This window comes from Scyliorhinus torazame, chromosome 20, assembly GCF_047496885.1.
Source record: "Scyliorhinus torazame isolate Kashiwa2021f chromosome 20, sScyTor2.1, whole genome shotgun sequence".
Taxonomy (NCBI): domain Eukaryota; kingdom Metazoa; phylum Chordata; class Chondrichthyes; order Carcharhiniformes; family Scyliorhinidae; genus Scyliorhinus; species Scyliorhinus torazame.
In genome coordinates this window covers 25,762,952-25,784,517 of record NC_092726.1, presented here as the reverse complement: position 1 = coordinate 25,784,517, position 21,566 = coordinate 25,762,952, and the positions used below count along the sequence as shown (strand labels likewise).

The 21,566-nt window shown below is 49.2% G+C and overlaps 1 protein-coding gene across 2 annotated transcripts in view; it reads right to left on the bottom strand.

Moving 5' to 3' along the window:
* Window positions 1-833: 833 nt before the first annotated feature.
* LOC140396995 (prominin-2-like) overlaps window positions 834-21,566 on the bottom strand; it is an 80,260-nt gene continuing 59,527 nt past the window's right edge. Inside the window, exons 18-25 of one of the 2 annotated variants that reach the window (XM_072486005.1) lie at window positions 20,929-21,018; window positions 17,664-17,717; window positions 13,789-13,869; window positions 12,575-12,643; window positions 11,110-11,199; window positions 10,407-10,516; window positions 8,759-8,827; window positions 834-3,429 (exon numbers count right to left, since the gene is read on the bottom strand). In XM_072486005.1, coding sequence (XP_072342106.1) covers window positions 3,408-3,429; window positions 8,759-8,827; window positions 10,407-10,516; window positions 11,110-11,199; window positions 12,575-12,643; window positions 13,789-13,869; window positions 17,664-17,717; window positions 20,929-21,018 — 585 coding nt within the window. In that variant the 3' untranslated portion in view covers window positions 834-3,407. The remainder of the gene's footprint in view (window positions 3,430-8,758; window positions 8,828-10,406; window positions 10,517-11,109; window positions 11,200-12,574; window positions 12,644-13,788; window positions 13,870-17,663; window positions 17,718-20,928; window positions 21,019-21,566) is intronic. The other variant, XM_072486006.1, reaches the window with a different exon arrangement.

Genomic DNA, 21,566 nt, shown 5'->3' with positions numbered 1-21,566 from the left:
ATATTCCAAGTGTGGTCTAACCAGGGTTTTATAAAGCTGCAGCAAAACCTCGCGGCTCTTAAACTCAATCCCCCTGTTAATGAAAGCCAACACACCATACGCCTTCTCAACAACCCTATCAACCTGGGTGGCAACTTTGAGGGATCTATGTACGTGGACCCCAAGATCCCTCTGTCCCTCCACACTTCAAAGAATCCTGCCTTTAACCCTGTATTCAGCATTCACATTTGACCATCCAAAATGAATCGCTTCACATTTATCAAGGTTGAACTCCATCTGCCACTTCTCAGCCCAGCTCTGCATCCTGTCAATGTCCTGTTGTAACCTGCAACATCCCTCAACACTATCTACAATTCCCCCAACCTTCCTGTCATCGGCAAACTTACTAACCCACCCTTCCACTTCCTCATCCAAGTCATTTCTAAAAACCACAAAGAGCAGAGGTCCCAGAACAGATCCCTGCAGGACACCACTGGTCACCGACCTCCAGGCGGAATACTTTCCATCCACTACCACTCGCTGTCTTCTTTCGGCCAGCCAATTCTGTATCCAGACAGCCAAATTTCCCTGTATCCCATGAATGAGCATGAATGAGCCTACCATGGGGAACCTTATCAAATGCCTTATTGAAATCCATATACACCACATCTTGGTAGGAGTTAAAGTGTTTCCATGCAATTGCTCCTGTGGCTCCGGGTATTACAAATGGAAATACTGTTGGGGTGGTGTCTGGTCTCTTAACGTAGATTGACGTTGACAATGCCTCCTCGAATCTAACAGGTTAGAGCTGGGCTGGCATCCAGATTGTTAAATGGAAAATTAAACAGCCACCATTGTAAATAGGAAATAGTTTATTACTTACATTCCGTATAATTTATTGGACCAAGATTGTCAAATAATAACAATGCAGTAGCATGTATAAATTCAGCAACATTTCTCAAGCCTACAGGAACACAGTTTCGTCACAATGACGTGTTCTATTCATTCGCCGTGAGGGCGCAAAGGTGCGGATGGGTCATTTGAGGGGGAGAGGGAAAGAGAGAGAGCCGCCTTCTTGAGCTGCTGCAGTCCGTGCAGTGTAGGTACTCCCGCAGTGCTGTTAGGGAGGGAGTTCCGGGATTTTGACCCAGCGACAGGGAAGGAACGGCCGATATATTTCCAATGGCTGAGCTGCCCACTTCGCTCGAGGGAAATGAGGGAAGGGGAACAATGACACCCATGTGTTCGCGAGCATGATTTCCCCTCCGGCACACTCCTCAGGACACCCCGGCCCTGGGGAGATTGTGGACGCACAGTCCTGCCCAGAATGTTTCCCGCTTTTCCCATGAGGAATGACTGGATCTGATTTTCCATTCTCAGAAATAGCAACAGCATAAACTAACGTGGAAATATAGGGCGGGATTCCCCCAGCCCCGCGTCGGGCTGGAGAATCGGCGCGACCGCAACACGCCGCCCCGAGGCCGGCGCGCGTTTCTCTGAGAATTGGCGCGTTTGGCGCGGCGCCGGTCGCTGTACGAGGTCGGGCCGCCGATTTTCCGGCCCGGATGGACCGAGCGGCCGCGCGGATAAAAGCAGGGTCCCGCCTGCGCCGTCCACACCTGGTCGCTGCTGCCGGGAACTCAGCGCGAAGGGTCGGGGGGGCGGCCTGTGGGGGGGGGGGGCGAAGGGGCTCCGTCCCTGGGGGGGGGCCACCGATGGGGCCTGGCCCACGATCGGGGCCCACCGATCGGCGGGCCGGCCTCTTCCCCCCCGGGCCTACTTTGTTGCGCGTCCGGCCCCAGATTCCCCGCGTCATGTTGTGTCGGGGCTGCCCCGCGTTCCGTAAAGCCACCGCGCATGTATGGGTTGGTACATCGCCACTGCGCATGCGCGGGTTGGTACATCGCCACTGCGCATGCGCGCGTTGGAGCCACCCCCAGTGTGGGGGGGGTGGGGACTCAGGGACTCTGGCATTGATCCCTGAAAACCAATGGATATCTGGCAGTAATTCCCAAGACTAAATGGGAATCCGGTACTTTTGTCAATAGTTTCGAGCACCAGTGGGAATCTGACAGGAATTCCCAAGTATTGATGGGAGTTTGGCACTTTGGCACTCCCGAGCAGCATTGGAAGTTTGGGAATCTGACAGGATTCCAGATTATCACTGGGAATCGAACAGGATTCCCGAGTTGCACCGGGAATATGGCAGTAATTCCCGAGTATCAGAGGACTTTTGGGAATCTGACAGGAATTGGCATGTATCACTGGAAATCTGACCGGAATTCTGAGGTAACGCCGGGATTCTGACGGGAATGCCCAGCATTTCTGGGTATCAGATGGGAATTTGTGAATGTCACTGGGAATCAAGCAGGAATTCCATAATATCCCTGGGAATCGGAGGGAAATTCCGGAATATCTGTGGGAATCTGTGGGAATTCCCAAGTATCCCGGGATTCTGATGGGAATTCCCAAGTATCACTGGGAATGTGACAGGAATTCCCGAGTATCACCAGGAATGTGGTAGGAATTCCCAAATATCTCTGGGTATATGACAGGAATTCCTGAATATCTGCGGGAATCTGTTGGGAATTCCCAAGTATCCCAGTAATGTGATGGGAATTCCCGAGTATCACTGGGAATGTGACAGGAATTCCCGAATATCACCAGGAATGTGGCAGGAATTCCCGAGTATCTCTGGGAATCTGACCAGATTTCCAGAGAACCACTGGGAATCTGATGGGAAATCCAGAATATCGCTGGGAATCTGTTGGGAATTCCCAAGTATCCCTGGGAATCGGACGGGAATTCCCCAGTAACTCCGAGAACCCGACAGGAATTTCTGAATGTTGCCGGGATTCTGAGCAGCGTTCCCGAGAATCACTGGGAATCTGATAGGAATTCACAAGCATCACCGGGAATCTGGCAGGAATTGCTGAATATCTCTGGGATCCTGGCAGGTCATCCTGAATATCACACTGAATCTGAGCAGAATTCCCGAGCATCACTGGGAATCTGATGGGAATTCCGGAGTAATCCTGGGAATCCGATTGGAATTCCCGATTATCGGTGGAGACAGGATTGTGTGACATTAATACCCATTTAAAATCACAAATCATGCGCTGGAATAGAGCGATCCGACAATGTTAACGGGAATACCTGGCTGTCAGAACAGCAAAGCACCACAGCGGAACCTGGACTGAGATACCACTGCCCTTTACTTAACAGAAACCCAGGATTTAAGTGTTGAGAAACAGGAATAACCGTGGCGGACAACTGAACATCAAGCAGGAAAAACAGGCACAATCTATGTTAAAGGAGGTCACAGGGAGGTGCACTGAGTGAATCCAGTCAGAGAGAGATGAACGGATTCTGAGAGTGTGGAGTGATCAGATGGGAGTTTATTCCGAATCTCCTATTCCCGTTGTGAGTCAGAAAGCTGGAGCCTCATACCTGTGGGAACAGAAATAGGAGGGAGTGAAAGATTTCAACATTTCCACCTCACACCAGCTTCACTGCCCAGAGAGTGGGACAGGAGGATAATATAAACTAGACACTAACTCAACCTGTTAGACACTAACTCAACCTGTTAGATACTAACTCACCTTGTTAAACACTAACTCAACCTGTTAGACACTAACTCACCCTGTTAGACACTAACTCACCTTGTTAAACACTAACTCAACCTGTTAGACACAAACTCACCCTGTGAGACACTAACTCACCCTGTTAGACACTAACTCACCTTGTTAAACACTAACTCAACCTGTTAGACACAAACTCACCCTGTGAGACACTAACTCACCCTGTTAGACACTAACTCACCCTGTTAGACTCTAACTCACCCTGTTAGACACTAACTCTCTCTGTTAGACACTAACTCACCCTGGTAGACACTAAGTCAACCTGTTAGACTCTAACTCACCCTGTTAGACACTAAATCACCCTATTAGACTCTAACTCACCCTGTTAGACACTAACTCAACCTGTTAGACACTAAATCACCCTGTTAGACACTAACTCACCCTGTTAGACTCTAACTCACCCTGTTAGACACTAACTCAACCTGTTAGATACTAACTCACCCTGTTAGACACTAACTCACCCTGTTAGACTCTAACTCAACCTGTTAGACACTAACTCACCCTTTTAGACACTAACTCAACCTGTTAGACACTAAATCACCCTGTTAGACACTAACTCACCCTGTTAGACACTAACTCTCTCTGTTAGACTCTAACTCACCCTATTAAACACTAACTCACCCTGTTAGACACTAACTCACCCTGTTAGACTCTAACTCACCCTGTTAGACACTAACTGACTCTGTTAGACACTAACTCAACCTGTTAGACTCTAACTCACCCGGTTAGACTCTAACTCCCCGTGTTAGACACTAACTCACCCTGTTAGACACTAACTCAATCTGTTAGACACTAACTCACCCCGTTAGACACTAACTCACCCTGTTAGACTCTAACTCAACCTGTTAGATACTAACACATTCTGTTAGACACTAACACACCCTGTTAGACACTAACTCACCCCGTTAGACACTAACTCACCCTTTTAGACACTAACTCACCCCGTTAGACACTAACTCACCCTTTTAGACACTAACTCACCCTGTTAGACACCAACACACCGTTAGACACTAACTCACCCCGTTGGACACTAATTCACCCTGTCAGACACTAACTCACCCTGTTAGACGCTAACACATTCTGTTAGACAATAACTCTCTCTGTTAGACACTAACTCACCCTGTTAGACACTAACTCACCCTGCTAGACTCTAAATCACCCTGTTAGACACTAACTCACCCCGTTAGACTCTAACTCACTCTGTTAGACACTAACTCACCCTGTTAGACTCTAAATCACCCTGTTAGACACTAACTCACCCTGTTAGACTCTAACTCACCCTGTTAGACACTAACACACCGTTAGACACTAACTCACCCCGTTGGACACTAATTCACCCTGTCAGACACTAACTCACCCTGTTAGACGCTAACACATTCTGTTAGACAATAACTCTCTCTGTTAGACACTAACTCACCCTGTTAGACACTAACTCACCCTGCTAGACTCTAAATCACCCTGTTAGACACTAACTCACCCCGTTAGACTCTAACTCACTCTGTTAGACACTAACTCACCCTGTTAGACTCTAAATCACCCTGTTAGACACTAACTCACCCTGTTAGACTCTAACTCAACCTGTTAGACACTAACTCACCCTGTTAGACTCTAACTCACCCTGTTAGACACTAACTCAATCTGTTAGACACTAACTCACCCTGTTAGACTCTAACTCAACCTGTTAGACACTAACTCACCCTGTTAGACACTAACTCACCCTGTTAGACTCTAACTCACCCTGTTAGACACTAACTCAATCTGTTAGACACTAACTCTCTCTGTTAGACTCTAACTCAACCTGTTAGATACTAACTCACCCTTTTAGACACTAACTCACCCTGTTAGACACTAACTCAACCTGTTAGACTCTAACTCACCCTGTTAGACACTAACTCAACCTGTTAAACACTAACTCACCCTGTTAGACACTAGCTCACCCTGTTAGACTCTAACTCAACCTGTTAGATACTAACTCACCCTGTTAGACACTAACTCACCCTGTTAGACTCTAACTCACCCATTTAGACACTAACTGACTCTGTTAGACACTAACTCAATCTGTTAGACACTAACTCACCCCGTTAGACACTAACTCACCCTGTTAGACTCTAACTCAACCTGTTAGATACTAACACACTCGGTTAGACACTAACTCACCCTGTTAGACACTAACTCAACCTGTTAGACACTAACTCACCCTTTTAGACACTAACTCAACCTGTTAGACACTAACTCTCTCTGTTAGACTCTAACTCAACCTGTTAGATACTAACTCACCCTGTTAGACACTAACTCAGCCTGTTAGACTCTAACTCACCCTGTTAAACACTAACTCACCCTGTTAGACACTAACTCACCCTGTTAGACTCTAACTCACCCATTTAGACACTAACTGACTCTGTTAGACACTAACTCAATCTGTTAGACACTAACTCACCCCGTTAGACACTAACTCACCCTGTTAGACTCTAACTCAACCTGTTAGATACTAACACACCCTGTTAGACACTAACTCATCCCGTTAGACACTAACACACCCTGTTAGACACTAACTCATCCCGTTAGACACTAACACACCCTGTTAGACACTAACTCACCCCGTTAGACACTAACTCACCCTTTTAGACACTAACTCACCCCATTAGACACTAACTCACCCTTTTAGACACTAACTCACCCTGTTAGACACTAACACACCGTTAGACACTAACTCACCCCGTTGGACACTAATTCACCCTGTTAGACACTAACTCACCCTGTTAGACGCTAACACATTCTGTTAGACACTAACTCTCTCTGTTAGACATAACTCACCCTGTTAGACACTAACTCACCCTGTTAGACTCTAAATCACCCTGTTAGACACTAACTCACCCCGTTAGACTCTAACTCACTCTGTTAGACACTAACTCACCCTGTTAGACTCTAAATCACCCTGTTAGACACTAACTCACCCTGTTAGACTCTAACTCAACCTGTTAGACACTAACTCACCCCGTTAGACTCTAACTCACTCTGTTAGACACTAACTCACCCTGTTAGACTCTAAATCACCCTGTTAGACACTAACTCACCCTGTTAGACTCTAACTCAACCTGTTAGACACTAACTCACTCTGTTAGACACTAACTCACCCTGTTAGACTCTAAATCACCCTGTTAGACACTAACTCACCCTGTTAGACTCTAACTCAACCTGTTAGACACTAACTCACCCTGTTAGACTCTAACTCACCCTGTTAGACACTAACTCACCCTGTTAGACACTAACTCAACCTGTTAAACACTAACTCACCCTGTTAGACTCTAACTCAACCTGTTAGATACTAACACACCCTGTTAGACACTAACTCAACCTGTTAGATACTAACACACTCTGTTAGACACTAACACACCCTGTTAGACACTAACTCACCCCGTTAGACACTAACTCACCCTTTTAGACACTAACTCACCCTGTTAGACACTAACACACCGTTAGACACTAACTCACCCCGTTCGACACTAATTCACCCTGTTAGACACTAACTCACCCTGTTAGACGCTAACACATTCTGTTAGACACTAACTCTCTCTGTTAGACACTAACTCACCCTGTTAGACACTAACTCACCCTGTTAGACTCTAAATCACCCTGTTAGACACTAACTCACCCCGTTAGACTCTAACTCTCTCTGTTAGACACTAACTCACCCTGTTAGACACTAACTCACCCTGTTAGACTCTAAATCACCCTGTTAGACACTAACTCACCCCGTTAGACTCTAACTCTCTCTGTTAGACACTAACTCACCCTGTTAGACACTAACTCACCCTGTTAGACTCTAAATCACCCTGTTAGACACTAACTCACCCCGTTAGACTCTAACTCACTCTGTTAGACACTAACTCACCCTGTTAGACTCTAAATCACCCTGTTAGACACTAACTCACCCTGTTAGACTCTAACTCAAACTGTTAGACACTAACCCACCCTGTTAGACACTAACACACCCTGTTAGACTCTAAGTCACCCTGTTAGACACTAACTCTCTCTGTTAGACACTAACTCAACCTGTTAGACTCTAACTCACCCTGTTAGACACTAACTCAACCTGTTAAATACTAACTCACCCTGTTAGACACTAACTCACCCTGTTAGACTCTAACTCACCCTGTTAGACACTAACTCTCTCTGTTAGACACTAACTCACCCTGGTAGACACTAAGTCAACCTGTTAGACTCTAACTCACCCTGTTAGACACTAAATCACCCTGTTAGACTCTAACTCACCCTGTTAGACACTAACTCAACCTGTTAGACACTAAATCACCCTGTTAGACACTAACTCACCCTGTTAGACTCTAACTCACCCTGTTAGACACTAACTCAACCTGTTAGATACTAACTCACCCTGTTAGACACTAACTCACCCTGTTAGACTCTAACTCAACCTGTTAGACACTAACTCACCCTTTTAGACACTAACTCAACCTGTTAGACACTAAATCACCCTGTTAGACACTAACTCACCCTGTTAGACACTAACTCTCTCTGTTAGACTCTAACTCACCCTATTAAACACTAACTCACCCTGTTAGACACTAACTCACCCTGTTAGACTCTAACTCACCCTGTTAGACACTAACTGACTCTGTTAGACACTAACTCAACCTGTTAGACTCTAACTCACCCGGTTAGACTCTAACTCCCCGTGTTAGACACTAACTCACCCTGTTAGACACTAACTCAATCTGTTAGACACTAACTCACCCCGTTAGACACTAACTCACCCTGTTAGACACTAACACACCCTGTTAGACACTAACTCACCCCGTTAGACACTAACTCACCCTGTTAGACACTAACTCACCCTGTTAGACACTAACTCACCCCGTTAGACACTAACTCACCCTGTTAGACGCTAACACACTCTGTTAGACACTAACTCACCCTTTTAGACACTAACACACTCTGATAGACACTAACTCACCCTATTAGACACTAACACACACACCCTGTTAGACACTAACTCACCCACTAACTCTGACTTAGTGTCACTAACTCACTGACGTTAAACCAGAGACAAGCGCATTGAATGGTGCACAATGATTATTCCTCAGCCCTGACAACTCTGCTCTGAAGCTGATTGTACTCACAGGTTTGATGGATCGTAAGTATTCTGTGCCCGTGGGAATTTGAAATTCGTCATTTCAGAAAACTCGGGGCTATTAAAACAAAATGGTACCATATCAGGGAGAGAGAGAGAATGAGTGAGAGCGAGGGAGGGACAGAGTGAGGGAGGGGGAGAGTGTAGGGGAGAGCGATGAGTGGGGAGGGTTGGAGAGAGGGAGAGAGAGAGAACGGGAGGGATGAAGAGAGATAGAGGGAGGGATAGGTAGAGAGGGAGGGATAGAGGGAGTGAGTGATAGAGAATGGGTGGGAGGAAGAGAGATAGAGGGAGGGATAGGTAGAGAGGGAGGGATAGAGGGAGTGAGTGATAGAGAATGGGTGGGAGGAAGGGAGGTAGAGGGAGGGAGGGAGAGTGAGAGTGATTGGTAGAGAGAGGGGGAGGGGTAGAGTGAAGGAGGGATAGAGAACAGGAGGGAGGAAGGGGCAGAGGGAGGGAGAGTGGAAGGGTTAGGTAGAGAGAGGGAGGGATAGAGAGAGAGAAGTAGAGAGAGTGGGACAGAGGGAGGGATAGGTAGTGAGAGGGAGGGATAGAGAGAGGGAGGGAAAATGGGAGGGAGGCAAAGAGGAGGAGGCTGAGAGAGGGAGGGGGTGAAAGGGATGGAGGGAGAGAGTGGCAGTGTGATGGAGGCAAAGAGGGGGAGGGAGGCACAGACATCAAGCAAGGGAAGAGGGAGAGGTAGCAATAAAGAGAGGCGGAGGGGGAGCGGGAGGAGAGAGGGAGGGTGGAAGAGAGAGGGAGATAGAGAGAGAGAGAGAGATAGTGGGAGGGAGGGAAGGAGAGAAGGAGGGTGGAAGAGAGAGGGAGATAGAGAGAGAGAGAGAGAGATAGTGGGAGGGAGGGAAGGAGAGAGGGAGGGTGGAAGAGAGGGAGATAGAGAGCGAGAGATGGAGGCAGAGAGTTGGAGGGAGGGAAGGAGAGAGAGAGGGGAGGCAGAGAGATGGAGGGAGAGGGAGGGAGGGAGAAAGGTAGAGAGAGAGAGGGGGGTGAAAGAGAGGGAGGGGAGGCAGAGAGAGGGAGGGAGGAAGAAAGGTCGAGAGAGAGAGAGGGAGGGTGAAAGAGAGAGGGAGAGAGAGAAAGGGAGAGTGAGGGGGAGATGAAAAGAGGAGCACCAATATTTTGGGGTCCTGCGTTTTACACTGTATTGAAGTAACGGTCTTAAATCTAGCGCGCCAAATCCGTACAGCGTAGGGCAACCTCTGGAGTTCTGTGGGCCTCACAGACGGATGGAAAGCAAACGGTAGAGTCTTTATTTCATCTTTCTATTTCGGAAGATGAAGTAAAATGGACCATTCTCGAATGATGGAAAGTTTATAGACACTAGTGCGAACCCTCCTAAGGGCCCTGTCCCATTGTCACTGTGTGGGACACCCTGTTCCGTACACAGACCCTGAAATCTAGTTAGGTCCACAGGGAACCCCCTTTAATCCAAACAAAACTCCATTGGCCAAGCTTTTACGATGCCTTAATTGCACCTCTTATCGGGTGAGATTGGGGCGGAGGGAAGCCTACTGGCAGCCAGCAGAGTGCCCAAAGCGATGCCCCTCTCCTCGTCTCTTCCCTCCTCTCTGCTCCCCTCTCACTCCATCCTCGTCCCCGTTCTATCATGTCTTTACCTGGTGCTCTTATTCTTCACAGGCCGGTAATGCTTGGCTGTCTTCACTGCGAAGATGATGCTGGGGATGAGGAACAGGGTGCACCAGCCCAGGCAAAACCAGAAGGCGTTCTGTGGATTCAGAAAGACAGAAAGGTTTAAGTCAATTGGAGTCTTTGACACACCCCATATGGCTAGGTTAACCCCCGTGTTAAACCATTACGAATGACACTCAAGCCTATTTCCCATCCACTCCTCTGTCAGCATAGCTTCCCCCTCTCCCGCTACTACGGGGTGAGAGATGGGGGGATACGGAGGTACCGATCAAGTGGGGCTGCTGTATCCTGGGTGGTGTTGGGCTTCTTGAGTGTTGGAGCTGCACTCATCCAGGCAAGTGGAGAGTATTCCATCACACTCCTGACTTGTGCCTTGTAGATGGTGGACAGGCTTTGGGGAGTCAGGAGGTGAGTTATTCTCCGTAGGATTCCCAGCCTCGTTTAACTATTCAACGATGATGGGAATGTCCCGGGCAGCTGGGTGGATTCTCCCTTGTTGTAGCGGGTCATTGCCTGAAACTTGCGCGCCCAAATGCTCCTTCAGTTTCTCGCCTCCCATTTCAGAGACTCTCAGACACTCAGCCTATGCTCGATGGTCAATGTAGGACCAGCGGAAGGTTCGGGAAGTTACGACAGAAAGTGGTCAACAACATTCACAACTCGTCTTACCCAAGGATCAAGGATATAGTCACAGCCGATGACACGGCTATTGTCCAGAAGGATCACGATTGGTTGGCAAGAGAGCAACTTGTCAATAATCTGCAAGACAACAGGTCTCATTAAGATGATACAAAGGTTCAGTGTTTTTCATTTGTCAAGGCGTGGGACGTCCTGTTCTGTATACAGGCCCTGTCCCATTGTCACTGAGGGGGACATCCTGTCCTGTACACACACCCTGTCCCATTGTCACTGCCTGGGACACCCTGTCCTGTACACACACCCTGTCCCATTGTCACTGTGGGGGACACCCTGTCCTGTACACACACCCTGTCCCATTGTCACTGCCTGGGACACCCTGTCCTGTACACACACCCTGTCCCATTGTCACTGTGGGGGACACCCTGTCCTGTACACACACCCTGTCCCATTGTCACTGCCTGGGACACCCTGTCCTGTACACACACCCTGTCCCATTGTCACTGCCTGGGACACCCTGTCCTGTACACACACCCTGTCCCATTGTCACTGTGGGGGACACCCTGTCCTGTACACACTCCCTGTCCCATTGTCACTGCCTGGGATATCCTGTCCCATACACACACCCTGTCCCATTGTCACTGCCTGGGACACCCTGTCCCGTACACAGACCCTGTCGCATTGTTACTGTGTGGGACACCCTGTCCTGCACACACACCCTGGCCCATTGTCACTGCCTGGGACACCCTGTCCCATACACAGACCCTGTCCCATTGTTACTGTGTGGGACACCATGTCCTGCACACACACCCTGTCCCATTGTCACTGTGGGGAACACCCTGTCCTGTACACACACCCTGTCCCATTGTCACTGCCTGGGACACCCTGTCCTGTACACACACCCTGTCCCATTGTCACTGCGCGGGATACCCTGTCCTGTACACACACCCTGTCCCATTGTCACTGCGTGGGACACCCTGTCCTGTACACACATCCTGTCCCATTGTCACTGCCTGGGACACCCTGTCCTGTACACAGACCCTGTCCCATTGTCACTGCCTGGGACACCCTGTCCTGTACACAGACCCTGTCCCATTGTCACTGCCTGGCACAGCCTGTCCTGTACACACACCCTGTCCCATTGTCACTGTGTGGGACACCCTGTCCCGTACACAGACCCTGTCCCATTGTCATTGTGTGGGACACCCTGTCCCATACACACACCCTGCCCCATTGTCACTGCCTGTTACACCCTGTCCCTTACACAAACCCTGTCCCATTGTCACTGTGTGGGACACCCTGTCCCGTACACAGACACAGTCCCATTGTCACTGCCTGGGACACGGCGGTGGGGTTCCAGAGTTCGGGAGACAGGGACAGCTGAAGGCCCGACTGCCCTCTCATAAGGGCAAGTGCTAGAGGTCAGAGTTCGAGGTTCGTGTGTCTTGGCTTTTGTGTGAACACATATGGCGCTCAAAATGGCGCTATTAATACTCACTGTTTCCCGGGTCCAGGCGATGTATTGGCCAAAATATCCTTTTTGCTTATTGAGAAGGCACTTGCTAACCTGAAAAAAGAGTTCCCCTATTTATCACAGGTAAAATAACATCAGGGCGACAGACAATGTTGAAATCTTGCTCTCTCCAGCCCATTTCCCCACCTCTCCCCACTCCTTCACGCTATAAACTATTTCTCTTATTCAGTATCATTCTCTCTCCTCGCAGTCTTTATGGTGTGTGGCTTTCGCTGGCTAGACCGTCATTTATTGCCCATCCCTAATTGCCCCTTGAGAAGGTGGTGGGTGAGCCGCCTTCTTGAGCCGCTGCAGTCCCGTGTGGTGTAGGTACACCCACTGTGCTGTTAGGGAGGGAGCTCCAGGATTTTGACCCAGCGACAGTGAAGGAACGGCCGATATATTTCCAAGTCGGGATGGTGAGTGACTTGGAGGGGAACCTCCAGGTGGTGGGGTTCCCAGGTATCTGCTGCCCTTGTCCTTCCAGATGGTAGAGGTCGCGGGTTTGGAATGTTGCCGAAGGAGCCTTGGTGAGATGCTGCAGTGCATCTTGTAGATGGTACACACGGCTGCCACTGTGCGTCGGCGGTGGAGGGAGTGAATGTTTGTGGATGGGGTGCCGATCAAGCGGGGCTGCTTTGTCCTGGATGGTGTCGAGCTTCTTGAGTGTTGTTGGGAGCTGCACTCATCCAGGCAAGTGGAGAGTATTCCATCACACTCCTGACTTGTGCCTTGTAGATGGTGGACAGGCTTTGGGGAGTCAGGAGGTGAGTTATTCTCTGCAGGATTCCCAGCCTCTGACCTGCTCTGGTAGCCACAGTATTTATATGGCTGGGTCCAGTTCAGTTTCTGGTCAATGGTAACCCCAGGACGTGGGGGATTCGGTGATGGTAATACCATTGAATGACAAGGGGCGATGGTCAGATCCTCTCTTTTTGGAGATGGTTATTGCCTGCCACTTGTGTGGCACGAATGCCATTTGCCACTTGTCAGCCCAAGCCTGGATATTGTCTGGGTCTCGTTCTCCATGTCTGTCTATCTGCCCATCCTCTTATCTCCCTCTATCTGATGTCCTGCCCATATATCTCCCTTGGTCACTCTGCCACTCTCTACATCTCTGAATCTCTCCCTCTCCTTCTATCCGTTCCTGTAACCGTCTCCAGCTCAGTTAGACCGCTTCCGCGTTCGGGACAACTCACGTTTTTCAGGACTGCGTTGGTTGTGGGCTCGATCAAATTCTGCGCCGTCATGATGCTCTGTGTGGTGTTTTGAGTGTTGCCCTAAGGGTTGAAGACAGATCAATTATTAAGAAGGCAGCATTGTGGTTCCTGTCTGCCCCATTCTACGACCTTTGAACTGGGCAGCTCGCTCTGCCTTTCCAGAGACAACCCCATTGCCGTGGCTCGTGAGTCACTTGTTGGCCAGACCTCCTTCCCGAAGGGGGCACTAGTGGACCAGATGGGTTTTTACGACAGTCAACGATAATTGATATAGTCGCCATTACAAGCGTAGATTAGATTCCGTTTTTATTAATTGAATTATTATTAGTGGGGTTTGAACCCATGTCCCCGGGCCTCCGGATTGCTAGCCCCACTGCGTCACCGTCTCCCGAGGGACTGGGCCCAGAGAAGGGTCCTTTGATTCAACTGGTCTTAATCAGGGGGGGAAATTCTACAATTCTGGGGAGTTTTGGGATGGAGTTCGTCAAGGGCTGAGCAACAGGAGACTACCGATGATGGCCGGGAATTCGGACCATTCCCGGAGCAAGACGTTTCGAATGTTGTGTGATGAATATAGGAATTTTCAATATTTATTGTATTGTATGTATTTTGGGGCAGTAATGGTTAAAAGCCTGGATAGTGTGTGTGATTGCCGCGGTCATGTTTTTGAAAAATCCTGGATCGCAGGACAGCTCTGGCTTTTGGGAGTCAGAGGTGCAATTAAGGTGTCGTAAAAGTTTGGGCTGATGGATTTTTGTTTGGAATAAGAGGGTTCCGTAGGGAATAGATAGTTGGAGATATTGGGCTAGATTCTCCGGTCACCGACGCCGAAATCGCGTTCGGAGACGGGATGGAGAATCCAAATTCCCGACAGGATCAGGGGGGGGGCGCCAGTTCTGCGATGCTCCGTCTCCTCCAAAGCGACGCACTCGGCGTACCCACAGCCTCTGGCCATTGCGTACGGCCCGCCCGCCTGCCGATGCTCCGCCCCCGACCGGCCGAGTTCCCGAAGGCGTGGGACACGTGTGATCTCACCCGTCGGGAATTCGGCGTGGCGGCTGCGGACTCAGTCTGGTGCCGGCACAGTCAGGGGAAGGCCGATCCGCGGGCAGGGGCAGACATAATCCGCCATGAAGCACGGCGCGGTCGCTGCAGGCCACCGCCCTGCGCATGCGTGGCCACGGATCCGGCAATACTCCAGGCCGTATCGGCAGCTAGAGCTGAGTGCTCTACGCTGCCTTCCTGCTAGCCTCCAACAAAACGGGGGATCGGTGGCCATTTTCCACCAGTTTTCCCCATCGTTCCCACGCCGGCGTGGGGACATAGCTCCAGAATCGGAGAATCCAGCCCATTGAGTTTCGGCCGAGTGAGGTGATGAGGTTAATGGGAGGAGCCAGGGGTTGAAGCAGTTAGATATTGAGGTTTCAGTTTGGGTTTTAGATTGAGTTGGAAACAGAATATCATAGAATTTACAGTGCAGAAGGAGGCCATTCGGCCCATCGAGTCCGCACCAGCTCTTGGAAAGAGCACCCCACCCAAGGTCAACACCTCGACCCTATCCCCATAACCCAGTAACCCCACCCAACACTAAGGGCAATTTTGGACACTAAGGGCAATTGATCATGGCCAATCCACCTAACCTGCACATCTTTGGACTGTGGGAGGAAACCGGAGCATCCGGAGGAAACCCACGCACACACGAGGAGGACGTGCAGACTCCGTACAGACAGTGACCCAAGCCGGAATCGAACCTGGGACCCTGGAGCTGTGAAGCAATTGTTCTATCCACAATGCTACCGTGCTGCTGAAGTGAGGCATCTGCTTTCAATACGATTCAGTTATGGATCTGTCTGTAGACAGGCTAGCAGTCTCTTTCCAAACAGTTCAGTGAGTTAGTTGTGTCGTTGGAGGGCAATCTCAAACAAGCTGAGATCAGCTTCTGATGAAATACAACCAGAGATATTCTGCATTGTTCCGACAGGATCATTCTCTTTCTTTAAAGCAGTCAGAAGATGTCTCTTTCTCAAAGTGGAGGATACAGACATCTCTATAGAACAACTATTCCTGAGCGCTAACTGTATTTAAGAGTGGATTGGTATCTGAGGTAGTTTTGTTGTTTGCGTGGGAATAAGGATAGCAGTTGAGAGTTATCATGTCACTGTATTGATTAGCACTGTTTAAGGGGTAATTGTCAGCTATTTCCTGGTGTGATGTAAAAGATATTTCAATAGTGTGTTAGCAATAAAGTTTGTTTTAATATACCATATCCTTATTTTGTGTGAAATCAGTCCTGGAGCGAAGTATCCATTCCTCACAGTCTTACAAATGTAAATTAAATATTGGGGTTTCTGTCCAGTATCCTATCCACCGATGCGGCCTGGTCCGGGATCATAATAACATTGGAGGCTCATCCGGGATCATAGTAACATTGGGGGCTCATCCGGGATCATGATAACATTGGGGGCTTGTCCGGGATCATAATAACATTGGGAGCTCGTCCGGGATCGTAATAACATTGGGGGCTCGTCCGGGATCATAATAGTTGCCGAAGGGAAAATAAATATCTAGTTCTGAGAATGATGGGACGCGGGATCAGAATGACTGAATTGGGATTGGGCTGTCAGAGAAGGCAGGCGTCGAAGGGGACAACAGCCCTGATGGAGGTGTGATGCTTAAAGTCCATGGGTGTTGGAATTGTTAACCTCCAGAATCTCCCATCCGCTATCTGGAAGCAGGCACTAATGGTATCCGATTATAGAGTCATGGAGTTTTACAGCACTGATAGAGGCCATTCGGCCCATAATGTGTGTGTTGGTCATCAAGCATCTCTCTATTCTAATCCCATTTCCCAGCACTTGGTCCGTTGCCTTGTACGCTACAGCGTTTCCAAGTGCTCATCAACAAAGAACAAAGAACAAAGAAAAGTACAGGACAGGAACAGACCCTTCGGCCCTCCAAGCCTACGCCGACCATGCTGCCCATCTAAACGCTTTTTAATAGTTGTGAGAGTTGCTGCCTCTACCACCCTTTCAGGCAGCGAGTTCCAGATTCCCACCACCCTCTGGGTGAAAAGGTTTTTCCTCAAATCCCCTCTAAATCTCCTGCCCCTTAACTTTAAACTTGTGCCCCCTGGTTATTGAGCCAGGGGGAAAGGTTCCTTCCTACCTACCCTATCGAAGTCCCTCATAATGTTGTCCACGTCGATCAGGTCCCCCCTCAGCCTTCTCTGCTCCAAGGAAAACAACCCCAGCCTAACCAGCCTCTCTCCATAGCTGAAACGCTCCAGCCCAGGCAGCATCCTGGTGAATGTCAAAAGTTGGTGGCAAGTTAGACGACCCTCAGGGAGCCTGAATCGCTCTGACAATGAACATGCTCACATGTCGTGGTCTGGAGTCATGGATAGTGGACGTTCTGTCCAACATGGCTGCCCAGGAAAATCTCCCGCTCCTATGGGAAGGATTTGCGGAGTGATTTGGCCGCGTTGCTCCCAGACCTTCCGGCTCAGGGGTAGGGGGCTGTGCATGAGGAGCGGGTAGGGGGAGGGGTTGCTACCCACTGTGCCTCTCTTTGATGAAGAGCACCAAAAATAGGGGGAGCGGTTAGCGGAGTCCGGGTTGGAAGATGATGGCCAGAGAAGGTATCCTAGCAGCCCCCCCCCTCCCCCACCCACACGCTGGGTCCTACAATCCAATAGTTAGTAGGAGAGGTGTGGGCTGCACAGAAAGAGGACTGGGTTGAAGATCTTGCCCCGACAACAAAAACGAGGCGACTAGGGGATTTTCACAGCGACTTCATTGAAGCCTACTTGTGACAATACGCGATTTTCATTTTCAAAACAGGAAAGAATAACGTACCTTTATTGTGGGGGTTAATTCTTCCAAATTTTGGAAACTTTTCTTCAATGTGTCCTGAAAGAGAAAGAAGTCTTTAGTCAGAACCTTTAGGCGAAGGCGCCACAGATTATTTTAGCTTAAACTTAAGGTCCATATTCCGCTTAACGTTCCGCCTCCCATTCACGGGATCGAAGATGATCCTTGTCTACTCCCGCGTGTGTTATTTCTTGATCACCAACGTTCTCTTCCCAACTCCTTTTCCTCCTGCTCCGCCCATTTTCACCCTCGCAACGCTGAGGCTACCCTCGTGAAGAGCTTCCGCGGCTACCATTTTGAAGAAGAATGAGGGAGGGGGGGGTATGTTCTCCGTAGAGCGGAGCACGTCATTCGCCTGCCATTAACACATTTTCTGGCCTACTGCCTTGTCTCGTTCCCACGACCATTACCACTATGTTGGTCCAGGACATCTCTGCTGTGTAATCTCTCTTGTTTGACGCACCCCACCTTCTCCCTTTCTACCACGTCATAGACTATCATAGAATTTACAGTGCAGAAGGAGGCCATTCGGCCCATCGAGTCCGCACCGGCTCTTGGAAAGAGCACCCTACCCAAGGTCAACACCTCCACCCTATCCCCATAACCCAGTAACCCCACCCAACACTAAGGGCAATTTTGGACACTAAGGGCAATTTATCACGGCCAATCCACCTAACCTGCACATCTTTGGACTGTGGGAGGAAACCGGAGCACCCGGAGGAAACCCACGCACACATGGGGAGGATGTGCAGACTCCGCACAGACAGTGACCCAAGCCGGGAATCGAACCTGGGACCCTGGAGCTGTGAAGCAATTGTGCTACCCACAATGCCACCGTGCTGCCCACGTGTCGAACCCAGCCCGTTTCTTCCCAACCCCCTTCATTTTTGACGCCAGTGGTATTCAACCAGAAACGGTAGCTTTCCCCCATTTTGTTTCACCGTTGCCGGCCGGGATTCACTATTCTCCCAGTTTCCCTTCAGGAGAAGCTCTGAGAGAGCCAGAGGGTTCGACAGCACGGACAGAGTCCATTCCGCCCATCGCGTCTATCCCAGCCATCAAGCATCGGGGTTGGTTTAGCTCAGTGGGCTGGACAGCTGGTTTGTGATGCAGAACAAGGCCAGCAGCGGGTTCAATTCCCGTACCGGCCTCCCCGAACAGGTGCCGGAATGTGGCGACTAGGGGCGTTTCACAATCACTTCATACTTGTGACAATAAAAGGTTATTATTATTATTATCAAGCACCTATCAATTCTGATCCCATTCCCCAGCACTTGGTCCGTAGCCTTGTACGCTGCGGCATGTCACGTGCTCATCTGGACACTTTTTAATAGTTGTGAGAGTTTCCGCCTCTGCACCTCTTTCAGGCAGCGAGTTCCAGATTCCCGCCATCTCTGGACGAAAAGGTTTTTCCTTAAATCACCTCCAAATCTGTGCCCCCTGGTTATTGACCTCCCCCCCTCCCCCCTCCCCCCCCCCCCCCCCCCCACTCCCCCAACTGGCTAGGGGAAAAATTCCTTCCTATCCACGCTCGCCGCCTCTCACTCCCTCAAGTACCTCAGAGACATTCTTGGTGGTCTTCAACAAGACGTCCTCCTTCATGCCTGGAAGCATTCGGGAGCTGAACATCTTCAGCTCCCGAAAACAACTGGTCGGTCAACTTGTACCGATTCCCGGAAAATCTCGACCTGAGTGGCCATCCACACTCTAGGGTGCCAATGTCTCACTCGATTCCCCTCACCCTCTTCCTATTTGTTCACCCTTTCCCTCCATACCAGCTCCTCCCAATGCCCAAGACCACCTTGCGATGTCAACCCCCCCACCCCCACCCCCCCCCCCCCCCACCCCACCCCTCCCCCCCCAGCCTCCTCGGCACCTCCAAGGTGTTCAACATAGTTTCTAATTGAGCACAGGGGCAGGACTAGGCCATTCGGCCCCTTGAGCCGGCTGGGCCATTCACTAAGAGGCTGATGTTAACCTCAAATATGCATCTCACCCACCTCCCGATAACCTACTCAGACAGGTGACCAAAGGCGTGGTCAAAGGGCTATGTTTTAAGGAGGTAGAGGACGACGGTGAGGTAGAGAGGGCAGAGCGGTTTAGGGTGGGATTTCCAGAGCTTGGGCCCCAGGCAGCTGAAGGAATGGCCACCAATGGTGGAGCGATCAAACTCAGGGGATGTTGATGGTGGCAAACTATTGTGGACGGTGGCCAACTATTCCCTATGGTGGCCAACCATTGTTGATGGTGGCAATCTATTGTTAATGGTGGCCAACTATTATAAAGGATGGCTAACCATTGTTGATTGTGGCAAACTATTGTGAATGATGGCCAAATATTACAAATGGTGGCTAAGCATTGTTAATGGTGGCAAACTATTGTGAATGATGGCCAACTATTACAAATGGTGGCCAAGCATTGTTAATGGTGGACAGCTATTGTTAACAGTGGCCAAGTATTACTCATTGTGGAGAACTATTGCTAAAGTCACTCAACTTTATTTTCGGTATGTGCAGCAATCAAGAAATTGATGCTGTATCAATCCAATATGATGTTATACTCGACGATGTGGAAAGGAATGAGTTTGGGTGGGAGAAAATAGATATGAAGGAAGGAGAGAGAGCAGAAAAAATAGTTCATAATATTCACAGTAGTTTGCCACCATTAACAATAGGTTGGCCACCATTTGTAATAGTTGGCCACCATTAACAATAGTTTGCCACCATTAACAATGCTTGGCCACCATTTGTAATAGTTGGCCATCATTCACAATAGTTTGCCACAATTAACAATGGTTAGCCATCCTTTATAATAGTTGGCCACCATTAACAATAGTTTGCCACCACTAGCAGAAAAAAGAGTGGTGCAGGAAAGGGAAGGTGAGGATTGGAAGGATAGACCAGGGACATATAAACTCTGCAACTGGTTTTGAGAGGGAATACACGACCCAAAGACATTCACCATGTTGGATTAATTTAGCCCAATAGATAAATGTGTCAGGTTTGAAATGGTAACAAGTCTGTTGAGAGCAAGCCAGATAAATTTATCAGCTAAAAGGGCCTTCAGCCAACGCCACCCGCCACCTTGACGTCTTACCACTCAAACCCGGCACTATCAAAATGGGCGATGAGCAGAATCATTGCCAGTGCTGGGGTGAAATAATGTCTCTCCCACTAGCACCAAATCATAAGCACAGCAGAAATATGCACTCCCAAACCTCCAGTTGCATCGCAAAGTATTAATGGCCTACCAGCTCCTGCTGCATCTTGTTCACTGACGTGCTTTTTAGTTCTCGCAGATCTGAAACGTGACCAGTTAAACGTCCTGCGATAGTAGGATTCTGCAGTGCACAGCAAAAAAACAATAAGTCAAGTTAGTTACCAGGATAGTCCTCGTAAGTAAAGGTTGCCCACCATTTGCTGCTATGATTTGCCGTTACTGGCAATCAGCAATGGTTGGCCACCATTAACAATAGTTTGCCACCATTAACAATGGTCGAGCAGCTTTAACAATGGTTGTCCACCATTAGTAATCTTTGGCCACCATTCACAATAGTTTTCCACCATCTACAATGGTTAGCCATCATTTGTAATAGTTGGCCGCCATTCACAACAGTCTCACATCATCTACAATGCTTAACCATCATTTGTAATAGTTGGCCACCTATTCACAATAGTTTGCCATCACTAACAATGAGATGAAATGAAAATTGCTTATTCTCACAAGTAGGCTTCAAATGAAGTTACTGTGAAAAGTCCCTAGTCGCCACATTCCGGCGCCTGTTCGGGGAGGCTGTTACGGGAAGGCTACCATCAGTAATAGTTGGTCACCATTAACAATGGCTGGCTCCCATTAGTAACAGTTGGCCACCATCACAATAGTTTGCCA